Source organism: Engystomops pustulosus, chromosome 6 (genome assembly GCF_040894005.1).
Source record: "Engystomops pustulosus chromosome 6, aEngPut4.maternal, whole genome shotgun sequence".
Classification (NCBI taxonomy): domain Eukaryota; kingdom Metazoa; phylum Chordata; class Amphibia; order Anura; family Leptodactylidae; genus Engystomops; species Engystomops pustulosus.
Genome location: NC_092416.1, coordinates 111,838,979 through 111,858,128, shown reverse-complemented (window position 1 = coordinate 111,858,128; position 19,150 = coordinate 111,838,979). Strand labels below are relative to the sequence as shown.

At 42.1% G+C, this 19,150-nt stretch overlaps 1 protein-coding gene across 5 annotated transcripts in view; it reads right to left on the bottom strand.

Moving 5' to 3' along the window:
• Nucleotides 1-823: 823 nt before the first annotated feature.
• The window catches only part of UBE2V1 (ubiquitin conjugating enzyme E2 V1), an 85,461-nt gene continuing 67,134 nt past the window's right edge, over nucleotides 824-19,150 (bottom strand). For 4 of the 5 annotated variants that reach the window (XM_072110613.1, XM_072110609.1, XM_072110610.1 and 1 more), the window contains exons 3-4: nucleotides 14,529-14,654; nucleotides 824-1,566 (exon numbers count right to left, since the gene is read on the bottom strand). In XM_072110613.1, the coding sequence (XP_071966714.1) occupies nucleotides 1,420-1,566; nucleotides 14,529-14,654 (273 nt within the window). In that variant the 3' untranslated portion in view covers nucleotides 824-1,419. The remainder of the gene's footprint in view (nucleotides 1,567-14,528; nucleotides 14,655-19,150) is intronic. The other variant, XM_072110612.1, reaches the window with a different exon arrangement.

The following is a 19,150-nucleotide window of genomic DNA, read 5'->3' as shown; positions in this document are numbered from 1 at the left end:
CGGCTGCGCCGAAATGTCCCGTGTCCAAAGTACGTCCGACGTCCAACGTTGCCTGCGCCTCGTTGGTACGCAGGTGTGTCCAATTTTAATCTAGTTTATGTTCTCTCCTATTGGTGGACCTTTATATATAAGCCTCACCCAGTACAACTTCAGAGACTCCCCTTGATAAAGCTACTTGCGAAACACGTGTCGGGGTGTACAGCGTGTGCCTATTTGACTGGTATAGGTAATTATGTTTCAGTGCTAACTCCATATGAGGTACTATGTGTCCCCTTATTGGTTGGGATCTCTGTGTAAGGCTCTGACTGCTATTCTGTCCTATGTACCGGATCTGATTCTCCCAATTGGCTTATGATTGTGTGTTTATTTTGGCACTCTGTTTTTATACTTTTATTGCTGCTTTTGTATTGCCGTTTACTTGTTTATTCAATAAAATCTGTCTGGCATTCATCTGACTCAATTGTTTTAGAGTATCCAATAATTTGGTTGTACTATATGTAAATAGCGGGAGGTTCATGTGATAGAGACTTCACACCCACACCCCCAACTTTATGTGTATTTCGGTTTTGGTTAGTCCTTAAAGAGTTAACATTACACACCATAATTTTTTCACAATATTCCAAATCAAATTTTGATAGAACAGAAGGAAGTACAATGCCCTATATGTCTTAAATGTATGGAAATTGACAATCGATATGAAGATATCCTACATTGGGTACATCTAAAGGAAGAATCACAGCATTTTCCAACTTATAGGCAAAGAGTATTGCATGAATTACACCATAAGCCATCACATTCTGAAATAATCAAAAAATTTCAGCACTCATAATATGCCACATCCAGCATTTATTAGAGACAACACAAAGGGGAGGGATGACCCAAGTTAGCACGCATTCTCATTAGTAGTCCATGAAACCCAGTATGAAAACTGGACACAAAGAATAGAGCAGAAAAAAAATGGAATAAGGGAAACAATGCCTCATTGGACTCAAACTGCTTGAAACTAAAAGTCTATAACAGGGGAAAGAAAAATTGCAAAAAAACCCAACACTGCAGCAATAACGTGATTGTGTGATACAGGCTTCACAGTCAGATAATGTGCTACGCTGCTCGCAAACAGGTAGACTTTAAATAGACTTTTTCTTTGTTTTTCTTGACACCGGAAAGTTGACTATGCAGACAGGATTATCTTTCTAGCACAAACTTAGATTTCTGTGTTGAAAAAGTGGAGGAAGGAGAAGATAATTTACAGCATTTGAAGATAAACTGGTGTTATCATCGGGAAAACTTCCAGTACGTCTACAAGATGTATCTAGAAAATTTACTACTGTGGAAAAAACTATGAGAGTTTGAATTCCTTTTAAATTGGGCATGAACAATTTTCTCTTATTTTTTTTGTTTTGGTTTTATGTTCATTTCTTAATTACTGTAACATTGTCCTTCAGGGGGCTGCGGAAGTTTCATATTTTCTTTGGACATCATTAGACGCCGCAGTTCTTGCAGGACAACTTTGATGCTATATGAATTCTGCCATTTTGCTAGAACGGATATGGCTCGGGGATCCACCTACAAAAGAATTGGTAAAAACACAAGGAGAGAAGTAAGCTTGATATCCAGTCTATTCATTTCATGCCTTTTTTTCTTAAAAAAAAACAATTAACGTTTATTCGAGATACACAGAGTCAGAGAGTACATTCTAGATTTAGTTATCAAAATATACAATTTACTGTATATACTAGAGTATAAGCCAAAGTGCCCAATTTAAGCCTAGGGTGCTAAATGCATTGGTCACAGCCTTCCTAGACGTGAGTGAAGTTGCCCCCACCCCCACCTTGTTGAAAACTAGCAAAATTGGTGTCAAGCGTTTGTGCCGCTATAGGTTTTAAGATATTAATAAAAGTTTCCAGAGGTCAAGCAGCTCCCACACAGGTGCCAATCAACAGTGGAATTCTGAGATTTGTTTTTTCCCTCACATGTTGTACTTCATTAAAGTGGTAAATTTTGGCTGATGAGTTTTGAGTTTATTTACAAAAAAAAAGAAAAAAGAAAAAATGATGCATTTTTCGAAATTCTAAATCATTGTGTTTTCAGGCAGATAGATTTATCACCTAAATAAGTTGCTGAGTAACATTTACCATATGTCTACTTTACATTTTCATCATTTTTTGAAATGTCTGTAAAATGTATTTTGATGTCACGCGGCTTACAAATCAAACATCGCTTTTCCGGATTTTCAGAATTGACTATTTTGGGGACAAATACAGTTTTGAATGAAATTTTACATATTTACCATCAAAACCGCCGATATAATCAACCCATTTTCAAATCTGCACCCCTCAAGCTATCAGAAACAGCTTTTAAGAAGATTGTTAACCCATTGAGATCTTCATAGTAATTACATCAAAATGGAGGTGAAATCCAGAATGGTCAAATTGTGTTGATTATACGTTCATTTAGCCCTAAAAAATGTAAACATTTCCAAAAGATAAAAAGAAAACTCATCTTACAATTTGTTATGGAATTTCTCCAGAGTACAGAGACCCCCCCACATGTGGCTGTTACTTGTTTTAAGGGTGCACAGCGAGGCGCAGAAAGGAAGGAGAGTCTTGCAGCTGCCAGGATTTTACTGTCTTCATTGGCCCCTTTTGTAGGTTATAACATTTTTGCTTATTCGTTATTGGGGCCATGTGACGGCATTTTTTTTGCGGGATGAGATGCTTTATCCAGTGTTACCATTTTGGGGTTGGTATCACCTTTTGTTGAAAATTTAGGAATATTTTTTTGAAGGCAGGAGTAGAAAAGCATCAATTCTGTACTGTATTTTTTACGCCCCCCCCCCCCCCCCGTGTTCCCTGTATAGACTAATAATCATGTTATCTATATTGTATTGGTCAGTGATTATGGGGATACCATACATGATACATACATTTTTGCATTACCGTCTTCCAAGTGGCATAACATTTTTACCTTTTTGGCTACAGAGCTGGTTGATGGCTTGTTTTTGCGGGACATTTTGGAGTACTTCTGCTTTTTTGATCACTTTTTATTGCATTTTTTGCGGGATTCAATAGGTAAAAATCATAATTTTTGGTGGGTTTTTAAGTTTTTTTTTTTACGGGATTCATCGTACGGGTTCAATAAATATTTACTTTTAATGTACGGGTTGTTACGGACAAGGGTGATACTATATATGTGGAATTTGGGATATGATTTAGACTTTTTAACGTTATAGGTCTCTTTATATGTTGTGGGGATTTTATGGGCATTTTTTGGATTACTTTATTTTTTATTACTTTTTTTTTATTGAACTTTTTTTTTTTACGCTTTTTACTTTTTCCACCATGGGACATGAACAAACAATCATCTGATTGCTTGTTCATGATAATACTCTGCAATACTGATGTATTGCAGGGTATTAGCAGTGTCAGCCTATGCACATGCATAGGCTGACACTGTGCCTTCAAGATGACATCAGAGACACCATCTTTCAGGCAGTGCCTACCGGCAGCTCTGGGGTCCAGATTGGATCCCAGAGTTGCCATGGCAACGGTTCGGGGGGGGGGTCCACTCCGACCGCGGGTGTTACACCGAGGTGTTGGCTATTAGTTATAGCCGGCATCCCGTGTTTCCCGATATCAGACGCTGAGCGCTAACAGGTCAAGGTATGTTTAGTTGTTTACATAGGTATTGGTGTTTAACCCCTTAAGGACGCAGCCATTTTGAAGCTTAAGGCTCAGTCCCATTTTTTGGATTCTGACTTGCGTTGTTTATATGGTTATAACTTTTGAACACTTTTTCTTATCGAAACGATTCTGAGACTGTTTTTTCCCCACATGTAGCGCTTCATTTTAGTGCTAAATGTTGGATGATAAGTTTTACGTTTATTTACAAAAACAAAGAAAAAAAAGATGAATTTTTTGAAAAATTTGCAACATTCAAAATCACTGCGTTTTCAGGTTGATAGATTTACCAACTAAATAAGTTGCTGAATAACATTTCCCATATGTCTACTTTACATTTATAATTTTTTAAATGTCTGGATAATTTATTTTGATGTCACGCGGCTTACAAATCTAATAGCGATTTTCCATATTTTCAGAATTGACCATTTTGGGGATAAATACCGTTTAGAATTAAATTTTACATATTTAGCATCAAAACCCCCTATATAACCAACCCATTTTCAAATATACACCCCTCAAACTCTCAGAAACAGATTTTTAGGAAGATTGTTAACCCCTTGAGATCTTCATTGTAATTGAATCAAAATGGAGGTGAAATTTAGAATGGTCAAATTGTGCCAGTTATACGTTCATTTAACCCTAAAATTTACACATTTCCAATAGATAAAAAAAGAAAAAACTCACCATACAATTTGTTCTGCAATTTCTCCCAAGTACAGAGACCCCCCCCCCCCCCCCCCATGTGGATGTTACTTGTTTTATGGGCGCACGGCGAGGCGCAGAAGGGAAGAAGCACCCTGCAGCTGCCAGGATTTTAGTATCCTCATTGGCCCCTTTTGAAGGCTATAAAATCTTCGTTGTTTTGTTATTGGGGCCATGTGACAGCATTTTTTTTGCGGGAGGAGATGCTTCTTCCAGTGTTGCCATTTTAGGGTTGGTATCACTTATTGTTGAAAATTTAGGAACTCGTTTTTGAGGGCAGGAGTAGAAAAGCATCAATTCTGTACTGGTTTTTTGACTTTTTTTTTTTTTTTTTTTTTCATGTTTAGCCGTTTGGCATGTTAATCATGTTAATTATATATATATATTATAATTTTTTAAATAATATATAATTGGCATGTTTGGCATGTTAATAATCATGTTATCTTTATTCTATGGGTCGATACGATTACGGGGATCCAGACTTGAATATATTTTCTAAATTTGTCAAATAAAACCGTAATGTGGGAAAAATCTATCATTTTTGCATTGCCGTCTTCCAAGTGGCATAACATTTTTACTTTTTAGGCTACGGAGCTGGTTGATGGCTTGTTTTTTGCGGGACATGTTGTACTTTGCACCAGTATCATTCTGGAGTACATGTGTTTTTTTGATGACTTTTTATTGTATTTTTTGTAAGATTGAATAGGTAAAAATGATAATTTTTGGTGGGTTTTTAACAGTTTTTTTAAACGGCTTTCATGGTACGGGTTCAATAATGATTTACTTTTATTCTACTGGTTGTTACGGACGCGGGGATACTATATATGTGGGGTTCTTGTTGTGATTTAGACTTTTTTTTGGGTTATATGTCTCTTTATATGTTATGGGGCTTATGGCAATTTTATTGATTTATTACTTTATTTTTTTATTGAATAACATTTTTTTTTACTTTTTCAATTTTTACACCATGGGACATGAACATGGCACTTGCATAGGCTGGCACTCTTCCAGTAAGATGACGTCATAGATGCCATCTTACCGGCAGTGCCTGCAGGCATCTCTGGGGTCCCGATCGAACCCCAGAGATGCCATAGAAACGACCGGCGCCCCCCAAAAAAGGTTCAGGGGGGGGCGATCGTGAGGAAAAGACCCCCCCAGAGGCATGTTAGATGCCGCGGTCGCGCTGACCGCGGCATTTAACGGGTTACACACCTGCGATCGGAGCACACTCCGATCGCAGGTGTTACACTGGGGTGCCGGCTATCTGTTACCGCCTGTACCCAATGTTTGCCGATGCCGGTTCGGCTCCGATCCAGAGCCAAGCCGGGATCATCTCTGCGGTGAATATATCCGCCGCTGAGTGGGAAGGGGTTAAGATGAACCAGGAAAACAAACACGTACTTTGGAAGGAAGTAACTCTGCTGACCTCTGTATTAAAAATTATAGCAGCACATTCATAATTTTTTCCAAACAAAAAAATTTTCTGCTCAAACCAGCACAAACATAGCACAAACGTTTACCACCAGTTTTGTTTGATCCAGTTAATGTGGGGGTGGCTGGTTGAAGTTTTGACCTTTAGAATTTTTTTTAAAAAAAAGGACAGTTGATTGGCACCAGTTTTGTTAGATTCGAGAAATTGGGGGGGGAGGGTGCCTGGTTGACCTTTTCAGACGCCCCTGTAGGTCCTCTTCTTGCTTTGGTTACTCTGGCTCTGTCAACGCACAGCCAGCACACATGACGACATCACCAGCTTGCTGACCTCAATTGCTTGGGTACCCGAAGAGAAGCCGGAGAAACCTGAAGAGGAGCTGGAGGACAGGACGACAGAGCACCCAAAGCAAGAAGAGGACCTGGGGAGCATCGGAAAGGTGAGTACAGTGTTAATTTTTTTTTATAGTCCCGAGCCCAAGCCGAGTTAGAGTTTTTCAGCACAATTTTTGTGCTGAAAAACTCTGCTTGTACAGTACACTATGAATATGCCCCCCCCCCTCCCAAAAAAAACCACAACTGTTTCACCTACTGCTACTGCTAGTTGTTCCATTCTAGACAAATGAAAACGCCCTATGCATCCCAGTGTGCAAACCTTTCTGTACCCCGACTAAGTTTCCCAGCAGCCTTGGTGCCCTCAGCGGGCTCAGCTCCCAACAAGCCCAGGACACGTATATCCACCCTCGGGTTGGCATTGACAGGAGGAGTTCTCCCGTATCTCTATCTTCCACAGCATCAATGGTGTGCAATATGCTCTATGAAGAAGGAATAGTGGTTAACTTCTCTGTGCCACATTTACAGACAACGCTACAGGAGACTCTGTCACATCATCCCACTCTTCATTGAATATCTCCCCTATCGCTAATTCCAACTGCCTATGCATCTTAGCCACCTGATCTCCCAAAATGACTATATATTGAAGAGAAAGCAACAGCTTGAGAACCAAACTGCGCCTGTATTGCGTGCTGAACCTGCACATATTGAAAAATACATTGTGTTCGGGATCTCAAACTCCTCAAAGCTGCTGGAAAGATATCAGTGGTGAGCCATCATACAGTTATCATAACGACCTAATCCCCCTCTGGAGCCAGCCCTACACCCTCTCTATCATTTACACTTCTCCCATGTAGGGATTGTGCCATAATGGCGTATATTTAGTCCAGGGGCTTACCCCAAACACCTATTAATATACCTTGTGGAGGGGTATGGCTTAGCCAGTGATGTGACGGACGCACCTCACTACAGCTCGTACAGCAGATCCTGCTTTAATCCTCCTTGCTCGCTCCTCCGCTCACAAAAAGTAGCTGAATCGCTTCCGATCGGGTCCCCAGCATGTCCAGTGACATGGGGATCCGGAGAACAGTGCGGGAGAAGTAATGAGACCCGCTGGTCCACCCATCCCTGCAAAGAAACATGGCGCCAGAAAGTAGGTGGCCACGCGCCTGGAGAAATTTGCACACACAGACAGACCCCATGGAGAGTACCTCAGCCCCCGCATCCCAGACATCGGATGCTGGAATAGAGGGCAATGTCCTTACCATTTCCGCCCTGTGACACTCCAAGTGGAGCCTGTAGCAGTAGGCTGAGCACTATATACCAGTGGGCCCTATTGATGGCATTCATTTCGTTGCTCTGTAAGCCCTAAATGATACCAGAAGAACCTACTCTAAAGGATCTTTTTTACTGCAATATCACACTGTGGCTTTGCTGACTATGAATACCCAATTTGGCAGGATGAAAGAGGATGTGACAATTATCCACCATGACGTTCGCAAAGTTAATGACAGAATACATGCGGTGGTGCCTCAACATCGTAGAGGCCCCAAATATAACCCCTGTTGGATAGCATATTGGTTACATAACCATGTGCTTCCTAGAGTCCATAGCGAGCCAAGTCTTAGCGTGGAACGTGTGGAGCTTGGGAGACACATATAAGCGTTATGCAGTCTTCTCTGCGATACAAGCGCAGGCTCCAGTAGTGGCCTGTCTGCTTGAAACCCATCTCACTTCAGAAAACACCGCCCTGTTGTACAGGGCTTGGACAGCCACCTCTTATCATTCCACTCACGCAAGATGGGTAAAGATACCCAGGAATATCCCTTATGAATGCTACTCCACTAATGGATGCTGAGGGCCGCTTTATATGTCTATATTGCTCTATTTACAGGTTACCCCTTATTATAGTAGCAATTTATAATCCACCACCATTTAATCGTGAAGTACTAAAGAGTGTTGGCATTTGTGGCCCGCATACTCCTGGAATCATCAGATCATTCACCACTCCTGGCGAGTCTACTTCATGGGATTGAGGAAAATTAACCCATTTTGGATACAATTACTGGATAGAAAGGGTGCTTATGCCACGTACATAGAGGAATTTCTCTCTCATAATGAGGGAACAGCATCTACATCAGTAGTCTGGGAGGTACTTAAAGGGCACATTTTTGCACATTAGTAAACATTAGTAAATGTCAAGGGGATGGGAATACTCTCAAAAACAGGGTTTCAACCACAGAATGCGCTTACGTGGATGAATCTGGAGAAGCAATGTAACGGAACTGGAAGGAAGCCCAAAATTTATTAGCCGTATACACATTACTGACAGCAGACCAGAAAATGTTGAAAATATTTTTGAGCTGGGGGAAAGTGCAGGACACTAATTGACGACTGTTGTCAGGGCTCAAGGGGGTTCCCTTATATTAAAGAAAAATGTGATCAGCATTGCAGGAATCTCTATACACCCGGCCAGGTTCCCGAGCAGAGTGATACGCTAGCCTTCTTAGACCGTATTGTCATGCCTTGTCAGATGCAAGAAGCTAGAGAAGCGTTAGAGGCCCCCTAACACTTGATTTAGAAGCTGCGCTGGCAACTCTTCCTAACGAAAAAGCCTCTGGGACAGGCTGTCTCCCGATGGAGATATAAAAAATAAAGACATTTTACTACCTAGACAGTCTTTGAAGACTCGCTAAAAGAAGGTCGCTAACCAGCAACCATGGGGGAAGCCATAAATTGTGGTTCTGCCCAAGCCAGATAAAAACCATAACCTCCCAGAATCATATGGGCCCATATCTTTGTTATCCACGGATATTCACATAGTTGCGAAAGTCATGGCTATCCGTCTGGGGTGATTACCCACTTAATACACGAGAACCAGGCAGGCTTCATGCCTGGTAGATCGACGGCACAGAACATACGTTGCCTGTACCTTAACCCCTAGACGCGGCTAGATGCTAAGTGCATGGGGACGTGCTCTAACGTCCTGCTTCTGGCACCGGCTCACGAACGGAGCCGGCACCAGAAGCAGCGGCTGTCAGCTGTCTATCACAGCTGACAGCCTGCGCTAACACCCGCGATCGGAGCAGTCTCCAATCGCGGGTGTTAACCCCTTACACGCCGTGGTCAAGCATGTAAGGCAATTATGACGCGTGGTGAGGCGTTAATGCGACCTCTGACTACATAGCTGACAATTTAGCCCGCCCTACTCTCCTGCTTTGAAACTTAAACTCATGGTGTAAGCTCCCCATATCATTAGTGGGTAGGGGTAATTTATTGAAAAGGATTCTCATGCTGCAGCAGTTATATGTTTTGGCTAATGCTAATGCCTGATCTGGATGTGAATAACTATTGGCCTGAGCATTCAGAGGGCTTTCTATCAGGCGTGGAAGGAAATCCTCTGTCACCGGATACGAACCTCTCCACCTACCACAAAAGAATATAAAAATCGTACGAATAATATTATCAGGTTAGAAAATGGAGTATACCCAAAAAGAAAAACTACCATAGGTCACACACCTGACTCCATCGACACACTGAACTATCCGCCCCTCATCAATAAGATACTAGAGAAACTATTTCGCTGGCGCTAGCTTCCCCTCACAATGATGGGGAGGTAACATCTAATAAAAATGATATCATTCCGCAAACTGCTACAGACCATACCAGTACCATATCAGCACAAGGATGTAGAGTGAATGATGAAAGGACCACAAATTGTAGCAAATAAGCCAATTCTATATAAGAAGGAGGGGGTTGTGAACTTACCCAACATAAGAGGCTTAGCTAGCCTGCTTAGACATGTCAGATTGAGTAACTGGTTTTGTTGTGGAACCAAACCCTGAACTAGAAAAGGCATTGGCAGCACCACATGACTTGCTTTCCCTTATGCCCACTAGTTTTTCAAAATGGCCTCCAGCGAACAGTCTGTCGTCCTCCGCAACACACTGGTTACAAGGAAGGAAGTGAGGATGATGCACAACCTCCCTTTCCTGATCTCAAAATACATGGCCTTATGGGCCAGAGACAAAAAACAGACTGTTACGTTCGTGAAAGGAGAATGGGATCAGGATGATACAAGACCTGTTGCACGAGACAGAACCACGCTGGCTCACAGAACAGGAGCTCCAAAATAAATATTCACTTATGGGGTGTGTGAAGTCCACTTATCAACAGATACACAAAATCATAAAATCTAGGGTGACAGATAGCACAAAGGAAGTATCAGAGCCTTCCTTTGTCTCCATGCAAGGTATGGAGCAATGCAACCAAAACATATTGACACTATATTGTGAACTGAGACAACAAACGTTGAAAAAACGTTGAAACAAGTAGGGGAAGGTTGGGTCTGTAGATTTGGCAACCAGGAGGTGTCAGAGAGGGTGGAAACAAATCAGAAATTGTGTTATCAGTGAACAATGGAGGGAAACGCATTTCAGAATACTCCACCATGCATACTACGGTTTTGACCTGCCAAAGACGGCCGCTAGACCAGCGAGGATAATGGAATGCCCCAAATGTCAAACCCCCAGCAATGAACTGTGGCATGGCATATGGGCAAGTGACCACATACAGACATTCTGGGAGAGGGTTAGGGATCACATAGATACAAACTGGACGGTTAGCCCCTGGACCCTCTTGTACCAGTTTTTCATTATGTGGAGAACGAGGCAATTCAGGGGGACATATGATCGGACATGCACGCCTTTCTTTTGGTGGCCAAACGCAGTATAATGAAACACTGGATACATCCGTCGACACCTACCATATCAAAAGTTGCAACAGAGAAGAGATATTTAATTAGACAATACAGACCAGAGACATTAAGACAAAGAAAAACAAAAAAGTTTTTTTCAGAAAATGGAGGAAATTTATCACGACATACACTCACCGGCCACTTTACTAGGTACACCATGCTAGTAACGGGTTGGACCCCCTTTTGCCTTCAGAACTGCCTCAATTCTTCGTGGCATAGATTGGAAGCATTCCTCAGAGATTTCGGTCCATATTGACATGATGGCATCACACAGTTGCCGCAGATTTGTCGGCTGCACATCCATGATGAGAATCTCCCGTTCCACCACATCCCAAAGATGCTCTATTGGATTGAGATCTGGTGACTGTGGAGGCCATTTGAGTACAGTGAACTCATTGTCATGTTCAAGAAACCAGTCTGAGATGATTCCAGTTTTATGACATGGCGCATTATCCTGCTGAAAGTAGCCATCAAATGTACATTGTGGTCATAAAGGGATGGACATGGTCAGCAACAATACTCAGGTAGGCTGTGGCATTGCAACGATGCTCAATTGGTACCAAGGGGCCCAAAGAGTCCCAAGAAAATATTCCCCACACCATGACACCACCACCACCAGCCTGGACCGTTGATACAAGGCAGGATGGATCCATGCTTTCATGTTGTTGACACCAAATTCTGACCCTACCATCCGAATGTCGCAGCAGAAATCGAGACTCATCAGACCAGGCAACGTTTTTCCAATCTTCTACTGTCCAATTTCGATGAGCTTGTGCAAATTGTAGCCTCAGTTTCCTATTCTTAGCTGAAAGGAGTGGCACCCGGTGTGGTCTTCTGCTGCTGTAGCCCATCTGCCTCAAAGTTCGACGTACTGTGCGTTCAGAGATGCTCTTCTGCCTACCTTGGTTGTAACGGGTGGCGATTTGAGTCACTGTTGCCTTTCTATCAGCTCGAACCAGTCTGTCCATTCTCCTCTGGCATCAACAAGGCATTTCCGCCCACAGAACTGCCGCTCACTGGATGTTTTTCTTTTTCAGACCATTCTCTGTAAACCCTAGAGATGGTTGTGCATGAAAATCCCAGTAGATCAGCAGTTTCTGAAATACTCAGACCAGCCCTTCTGGCACCAACAACCATGCCACGTTCAAAGCCACACAAATCACCTTTCTTCCCCATACTGATGCACGGTTTGAACTGCAGGAGATTGTCTTGACCATGTCTACATGCTTAAATGCACTGAGTTGCTGCCATGTGATTGGCTGATTAGAAATTAAGTAACAGTAGGCAGGTTTGTTTTCCTGTGGTTCACATGACTCCCGGTTGCATCCGGTGAGAATATGTCCATGGAATGCTTGAACCCTGGCTGTGTCTGGGAAATGGGCGATATATTGTATGTCCCTGCTTTCACCGTTTTTTCCTTTGTTTTGAGTCTTTATTCAAAAATGGAATAATGTAAAGCTCTGTTTTTTTTCTGCCTTAATAAAAAAAGTTCTGATTAAAAAAAAATATATCTACGCCTTCCACTTTTTTGTATCAAAAGAAGAGTGGGTCTGTTCTATGCTGCTCTAGCCATTACACCGGCTTACAAAGCCGTCATAGGAGGTAGGGGGCCATTGAAATACTGTGGACACCAGGTTTCCTCCGCTGTGAGAGCCAACCCTCCAAAGTCTTGAGATTGTCTGGCTAAATAGTAGCCCCACATTTTGGGAAGGGCTAGGCCTCCTTTATACTTGGGCAATTGCAGTTTTTCAAGGCGTATCCTCAGGGTCGCTCTTTCAAACCAGGTCCCTAAACAAATTATGCATCCTGCAGAACCAATATTTAGGGGTCCACACTGGATCATTGTGGGGAACACATAGGAGCTCCAGCATTAGCCATTTTAATCAGATTACAATGACCAAGAAAAGACACAGGCAGCTTATTTCATACCAGGATCCCATTACGCATTTCTCATAACATTGGGACCAAATTTAGGTCAATATAATCTTTAACTTTCCTAGTCATCCTTAGTCCAAGGTATATAAATTCCTCCACTCTCCGGATTATATGCCTGTAACCCACCAAAACTGGGTGCTGCCGAACCATGAACGCTAGCGATTCTATGGCTAGAGCAAACAGCAGGTGTGACAAACCGATCAGCCCTAATAAGCAATTATTCCTTTCCTCCCACCCCCCAGTACCATAGTCCATATGTATCTCAAGGAGCCAATGTTTCCCATGCATCAAAAAAAAAAAAAAAAAACCCAAAAAAACAAAAACAAAACAACAACCCATAAACAAGGCCGCAACCCACCTATCTCATCCCCATTCTAGAACAGTAACTGATAAATGTCCCCTCTGAAGGAGTAGGCCTAACAAGTAGCATCCTAGCCAAGAGTACCTCTTGTGGCAACCTGGGCTATGCCTGTCGAGCCCTCTACCTCTTTCACTCTATTTTCAATCTATATTCTTCCAGTCACCTTATAAACATCACGGCGTACTAGTAGCATCTCATCTTTCAAGCTCCCCGCCTGGCCCATCATCGCCACCAGGGCAGTAGTGTTATGCTGGACAGCTGTAAGTACATCTGCCAGAGTGGGTTTAGCTTCTGCCCCTTCAGCAGGGACCAGCTCAGTTGGCTAGCTTCTCTGAGGGTTTCTGCAGGCTCTGACCCGTCATGGCTGGGCCCCGGTAGTACACATTACCCCAGTGAACTGAAGATAAGCAATTTCAGGAGGTACATCGGGATACTCCAGGATAAATTTAGAGGAGCCGCGGCACTCTGCATCTTCCCACATTCACCGTTAGGCCCCACACTTGCCCGAAGCCGTAGCACCCTCAGGACACACTTGTGAGTATTTTAACAAAAGTAATTGCTTTCTATCTTACGTTATAACAGGAACTGAATAGTAAATAGATGCAAGTTTATTAAAAATGCATCTACCACTGATAGTTTTGCCAGAAAAAAAACAAAAAAAACACATAAAACAAAATGCATTAAACAACCCTTATAATGATGACGAAGACCAGGGGAGCTACTGGCTGCCAAGACAGTTGCTCCCCTGGTCTTCGTCATCATTATAAGGGTTGTTTAATGCATTTTGTTTTATGTGTTTTTTTTTTTGTTTTTTTCTGGCAAAACTATCAGTGGTAGATGACAGTCGTCATTCAAGCAGCCAGTCAGTCGGACACGATGTAATATGAAAGAAGCAGATTTAGATAATAATTTATTGCAGTATATTAACAATCAGACCTCAGATTTTGTTTTATAACCTGCTGTGGAAAAATGAAATCTGAGCTCTGATTGGTTATCGTGAGCAACTACAACTGCTTTGCGCTCATACATTTATAAGTCTCGCCAATTGTGAGAGTCCCTGCAATTGAAAACAGATATGAAGGCACTGCATCCAATTGCTACAAATCTGCATGGGAGAATCAAGTCATTGCATTATGCTACAGGAAACAGTGTTACCGTTCCATTTTGACTGAAGATGGAAGTTTCCTCTGTTACATCAGGATAGGGCTCCACCACACCACAGGTGCTTAACAGTGGTTGGATATTCAATTACGCTATTTACGTCCTTCCTCATTATCTGATTATATTGTACAGTGCTGATAGATGATCAGAAGGAATTTGTTCTACTTACCACACCATTAGAATTATTCACGCCATTCATATTTAGTTTCGATACAAATTTAACAAACGGAGGAGCTTCAGGGTATTTAGGGCCGCACTCTACTCTAAGGCTGTACATTTTGTTTTCATAGATTGTCTGAAGAAAAAAAAAAAAAAAGTCACAATAAGCAAAAAACCAAAAAAACCTGTGGAAATGCTGAAATACATCAAATGAAGTTATCAAACTCCTCAATGCATGCAGAAGGTTTCAATTAAAGCTAAAAAAAAAAGTTTACAACTTAGGTGCCAGGGTCACACTACCTCATCCAAAAATGTGAACTAAATATAGGACTTCCCCATTGTGTATGCCTAGGAAAGTGAAGCAAGCGCTTTATGAAACACACCTACTTTGGCCCAAAAATTTCCTAAAATTAAGTTAACTGCAGAGGCTACAGGCAGGTGTACTAGTTTGGACTACTCCATGCCCCAGAAGCCTCTGCTGTTAAAGTTTTCAACAAGTTAGATTAGGTTCCAGGATTAGGTCATCGGAAGGTGACTACACTTTGTTTTTTCCTATAGGCATTATATTGGGGCCAGGGGCCGGCAGACTATATACTGGGGACGCTGTGACCAATGCATTTCCCACCCTCAGCTTATACTTGAGTCAATAGGTTTTTTCAGTTTTTGTGTTAAAATTAGGGGTCTCGGGTTATACATGGGTCAACTTATACTAGAGTATATACCAGTGATGGCGAACCTTTTAGCGGTCGAGAGCCCAAACTGCAAACCAAAACCCCCCTTATTTATTGCGAGGTGCCAACAAAAAATTAAAGAAGTAAGATATTGCTCCCTGTTCTTCAACAATGTTCGATCACATTGGCCTCCTGAGCACAAGATGGAAAAATTGCATCATTTTAGCTTCTTTCCAGTGTCCCTCTGTACACAGAATCGTGGGGCCAGCAGAAGTTCTGTCAAAGATAATTCGCCCCTGTCTACTAATTCTCCCTCTTCCTACATACTCAAGTAGTGAAGTAGGTATCACTTAAATATATGAATGAAAGCAGCATCTTTTAAGTTGCTTGGAACTGCAGGAACATTCTATGAGTCCTGTCTGGTGTGCTGGAGAGATGACCTGGGTGCCCATAGAAAGGGCTCCGAGTGCCACCTCTGGCACCCGTGCCATAGGTTCGCCACCACTGGTATATACGGTATATCCTTTAATAGGAATCAGACCCATAAACATGCTATGCCCTATCCTGCAGATAACTTCACAACTTTGGACAAAACCTTCAAAATAGATTGTCCAGAAGTGGAAATTAAAACGCTTATCAATTGCAATCTGTCACTCTGATGGTGGAAATCTACAATCGAAATAAAGCATGGATAAATCTTCTTATACTTGTTATCTATAATAATAACCTTTACTTATACAGTGCAATCTAATTCTGTAGCACTTTACAAATCATAAGGGACACATACAAATAAAATACTACATTAAAATGTACAAACATTCATATGGAACAATAGTAGCGAAAGCCCTGCTCGCTAGATGAGGTGGGTGACACAAGTGATTGTCCAATGGTCCAGAAAAAAAATGTAATAAAAATTCTGCTGCTTGAACTAGTCATCAGCCATGATCTTATATACAAGCATAGAATTCTGGACCTTGGCATGTATCTGGTGCAGAGGTCGCACTAACATTTTTCCAGAAAAAAAAATACTCCTCTCACCATTTTTGAGGAGTATTTTTACCCGAGGAGGAGTATGAAAATTTCGGCAATACACCGCACACACACAGAACACCACACTCACACACAGAACACACTCACACACAGAACACCACACTCACACAGCACACACAGAACACTGCACACACTCACCCGGCCTTGCTCTTAAGTCCAGTCGGGATCTGCGGGCAGGTAGAGATGGAGCAGGACAGGGAGCAGCAGCCCCGCTGTCCACAGGTCTCCCGGGGCCTGCGCTCTAGCTCCGGGGCGCTGCTGACACGGATCACTGTGTCACGTGTCCCGCTGAGCGGTCCAGCGCGCGCTGTGATCGCGCTACAGACACTTACCTCTTTTGCAGCGCGCGCCGAACTGCTCAGCCTGCGCGCTACAGGGAATAATTGCCAAGTGTAACTTTATGCATGGCAATTATTTTGGGGGGTAATGGCGCCTCATCACCCGTCTATGACGCATGGTGAGGCGTTAATGCGACCTCTGATCTGGTGTTTGCCGGATAACAGACAGGAGAAGGACACAGAATGGGTTATTAAAGAGTTTTGCAATTTCATGCAGTTAGCAAGTGCGATAGGTCTGCCTAAAAAGGTTGTTTTTAAGAGCATGTTTGAAACTTTGGACGTTGAGTATTAGTCTGATAGTCCAGGGACGGTCATTCCAGAGAATTCGTACAGTTCGGGAGAAGTTCTGGAGACATGTGCAAGAGAAATTAAAGGTAGAGATTAATCTAACATCACTGAAAAGCTTTGTGGATGAGGGTTATTTTTTTAAACAGAATTTGGAAGGAGGCGGCAAACAGTGCAGTGACTGGCACAAACTACAGGTATCCATGTAGTGTTTTGTCCCATCTACTAAGAATAGATTGGAAAGGAGAGAGTGTAGTTAGAGGAAGACCAATTAGTAGGGAGTTACAGTAGTCTAGTCAAGGGTTAATCAGAACAATTAGCATTTTAGAGTACAACTCCAAGACTACGGGCCCGCCGTCTCTGTGATCCCACAGACTGTGCAACAGAGTGACATCATATGCAAAAGTATCTGGAAAGTAGCTGGATATCGTAAGTATAAAGAGGATTCTGGAAACAAAATTTACTGATTGTTTGTCCGGATGGGGCAGTATACTGGAGAGAGAAGAGCGTCTAGGACTGAACCCTAAGAACCCCAACAGTGAGGGGAAGATAAGAGATATCCAGAAAAGGATACAAGTGAGTAATGCCCTTAAGGTCAATGGACCAAAGCAACCTGAGGAGGAGCTTGTGTTCCACAATATCAAACGCTGTCGAGAGATCCAGAAGAATGAGGAGTGAATAGTCCCCTTATGATTTAGCAGTGTTGAGATCATTGGAGACTTTATAAAGAGCAGTTTCAGTGGAGTGCATAGTGTGAAAGCCAAATTGTAGCTTAGCTGAGAAATTGATTATTCAAGAATAGACCAGGCGTTTTGAGATGAAAAGGAGACTAGAAACTGGTTGGTAGTGAGCAGCACTGGATGGGTCCAGGGAAGGTTTCTTTAGTAATAGGTGACAACCACATTCTTAGAAGAAGTGGGAACACCATCAGAAGACAGAGAGCGGATGAAGTTTTTAGTGTGGAGAGAAGTGACTGCTGGAGAGAGAGACTGTACGAGATGTGAGGGGATGGGGTCACTGAAGCAGATGGTGGGGCAAGCAGAGGAAAGGAACCTGAAGGGAACACTTCTTCCTCGGTGACTGGCTTGAAGGAAGAGAGAAAACAGGGTAAGGTAACGGAGTGAAGGGCATTAGTGGCGTGAGTGGATTGAGAAATTATTGCATCTTTGGTGTTAATAAGGAGTGAAGAGTATCGAAGAGCCTTTTGGGATTGTTAGAGAAATGATATTTAAGTATATCAGTAAAATAGGCCTGTTTAGCAAGGTGAAGAGCAGAGTTAGAGCTATATAAGCTCAAAAATGCAACAGCAAAAAAAGAAAAAAAAGCTAGACATAATAAGTTTAGCAATGTAACATTGAGACCACTGCACATTTTTTTCCAGAACTGAACTCCTTTGAAAACCTGTTTGTTGACTTGTGACTATCCATCTTCCTCTTGATTACATTCCAAAGAATAACTGCTTAAATTTTGTGCCAGGAGTGGCATAAGGTCAATCAAAAGCAGAGTGAAAGACTGGTGGAGAGCATGCCAAGACGCATGAAAGCGGTGAAAAAAAAATTATAATAATGGTTATTCCACTAGATATTTGATTTCTGAACTCTCTTACAGAGTTAAACCATTAATATTGTATTTTCTCCTGTACAGAAAAGGAAAAATTCTTCATTTTGCCATCTTCGGGCACTAATAACCTTTTCATACTTCGGTATACGGAGCTGTGTGGTGTCATTTTTTGTGACTTTTGATGACGCTTTCAATGCAACCATTTTTAGCACTGTACAGCCTTTTGATCACTTTATTAAATTTTCTATATTTTACAAAATGCTAAAAAGTGGCATTTTTCAACTTCTGGACCTATTATCTGTTACGGGGTTAAACGCCAGGAATAAGCATTGTTATAATTTGATAGATTGGACATTTTGGGATACTGCGATGCCCGACATGTTATGATTTTTACTATTTATATTAGTTCTAGGGAAGGGTGCTGATAAAAGTTTTTTTTTTTTAAATATAAATACATGGGGATTTTCCTCATCATTCATTACAATGTGCAAATCACACATTGTAATAAATAGGTTAAAACCAGACAGCCTGTGGTCACCCAGCCTCCATCCCCCAGGGCCTCACAGAGGGTGGTGATCAAATCCAAAATGGCAGGACCCACACGCCCCCAGGATTTATATGCATTTACAGTGTTAACACCGATCGGGGGTGTTAATGATCGATGCAGCTACAGATTGCGGGTGTTAGCTACAATATGCAGCAAAAGCCCACCTTGTATGGAGAGGGCA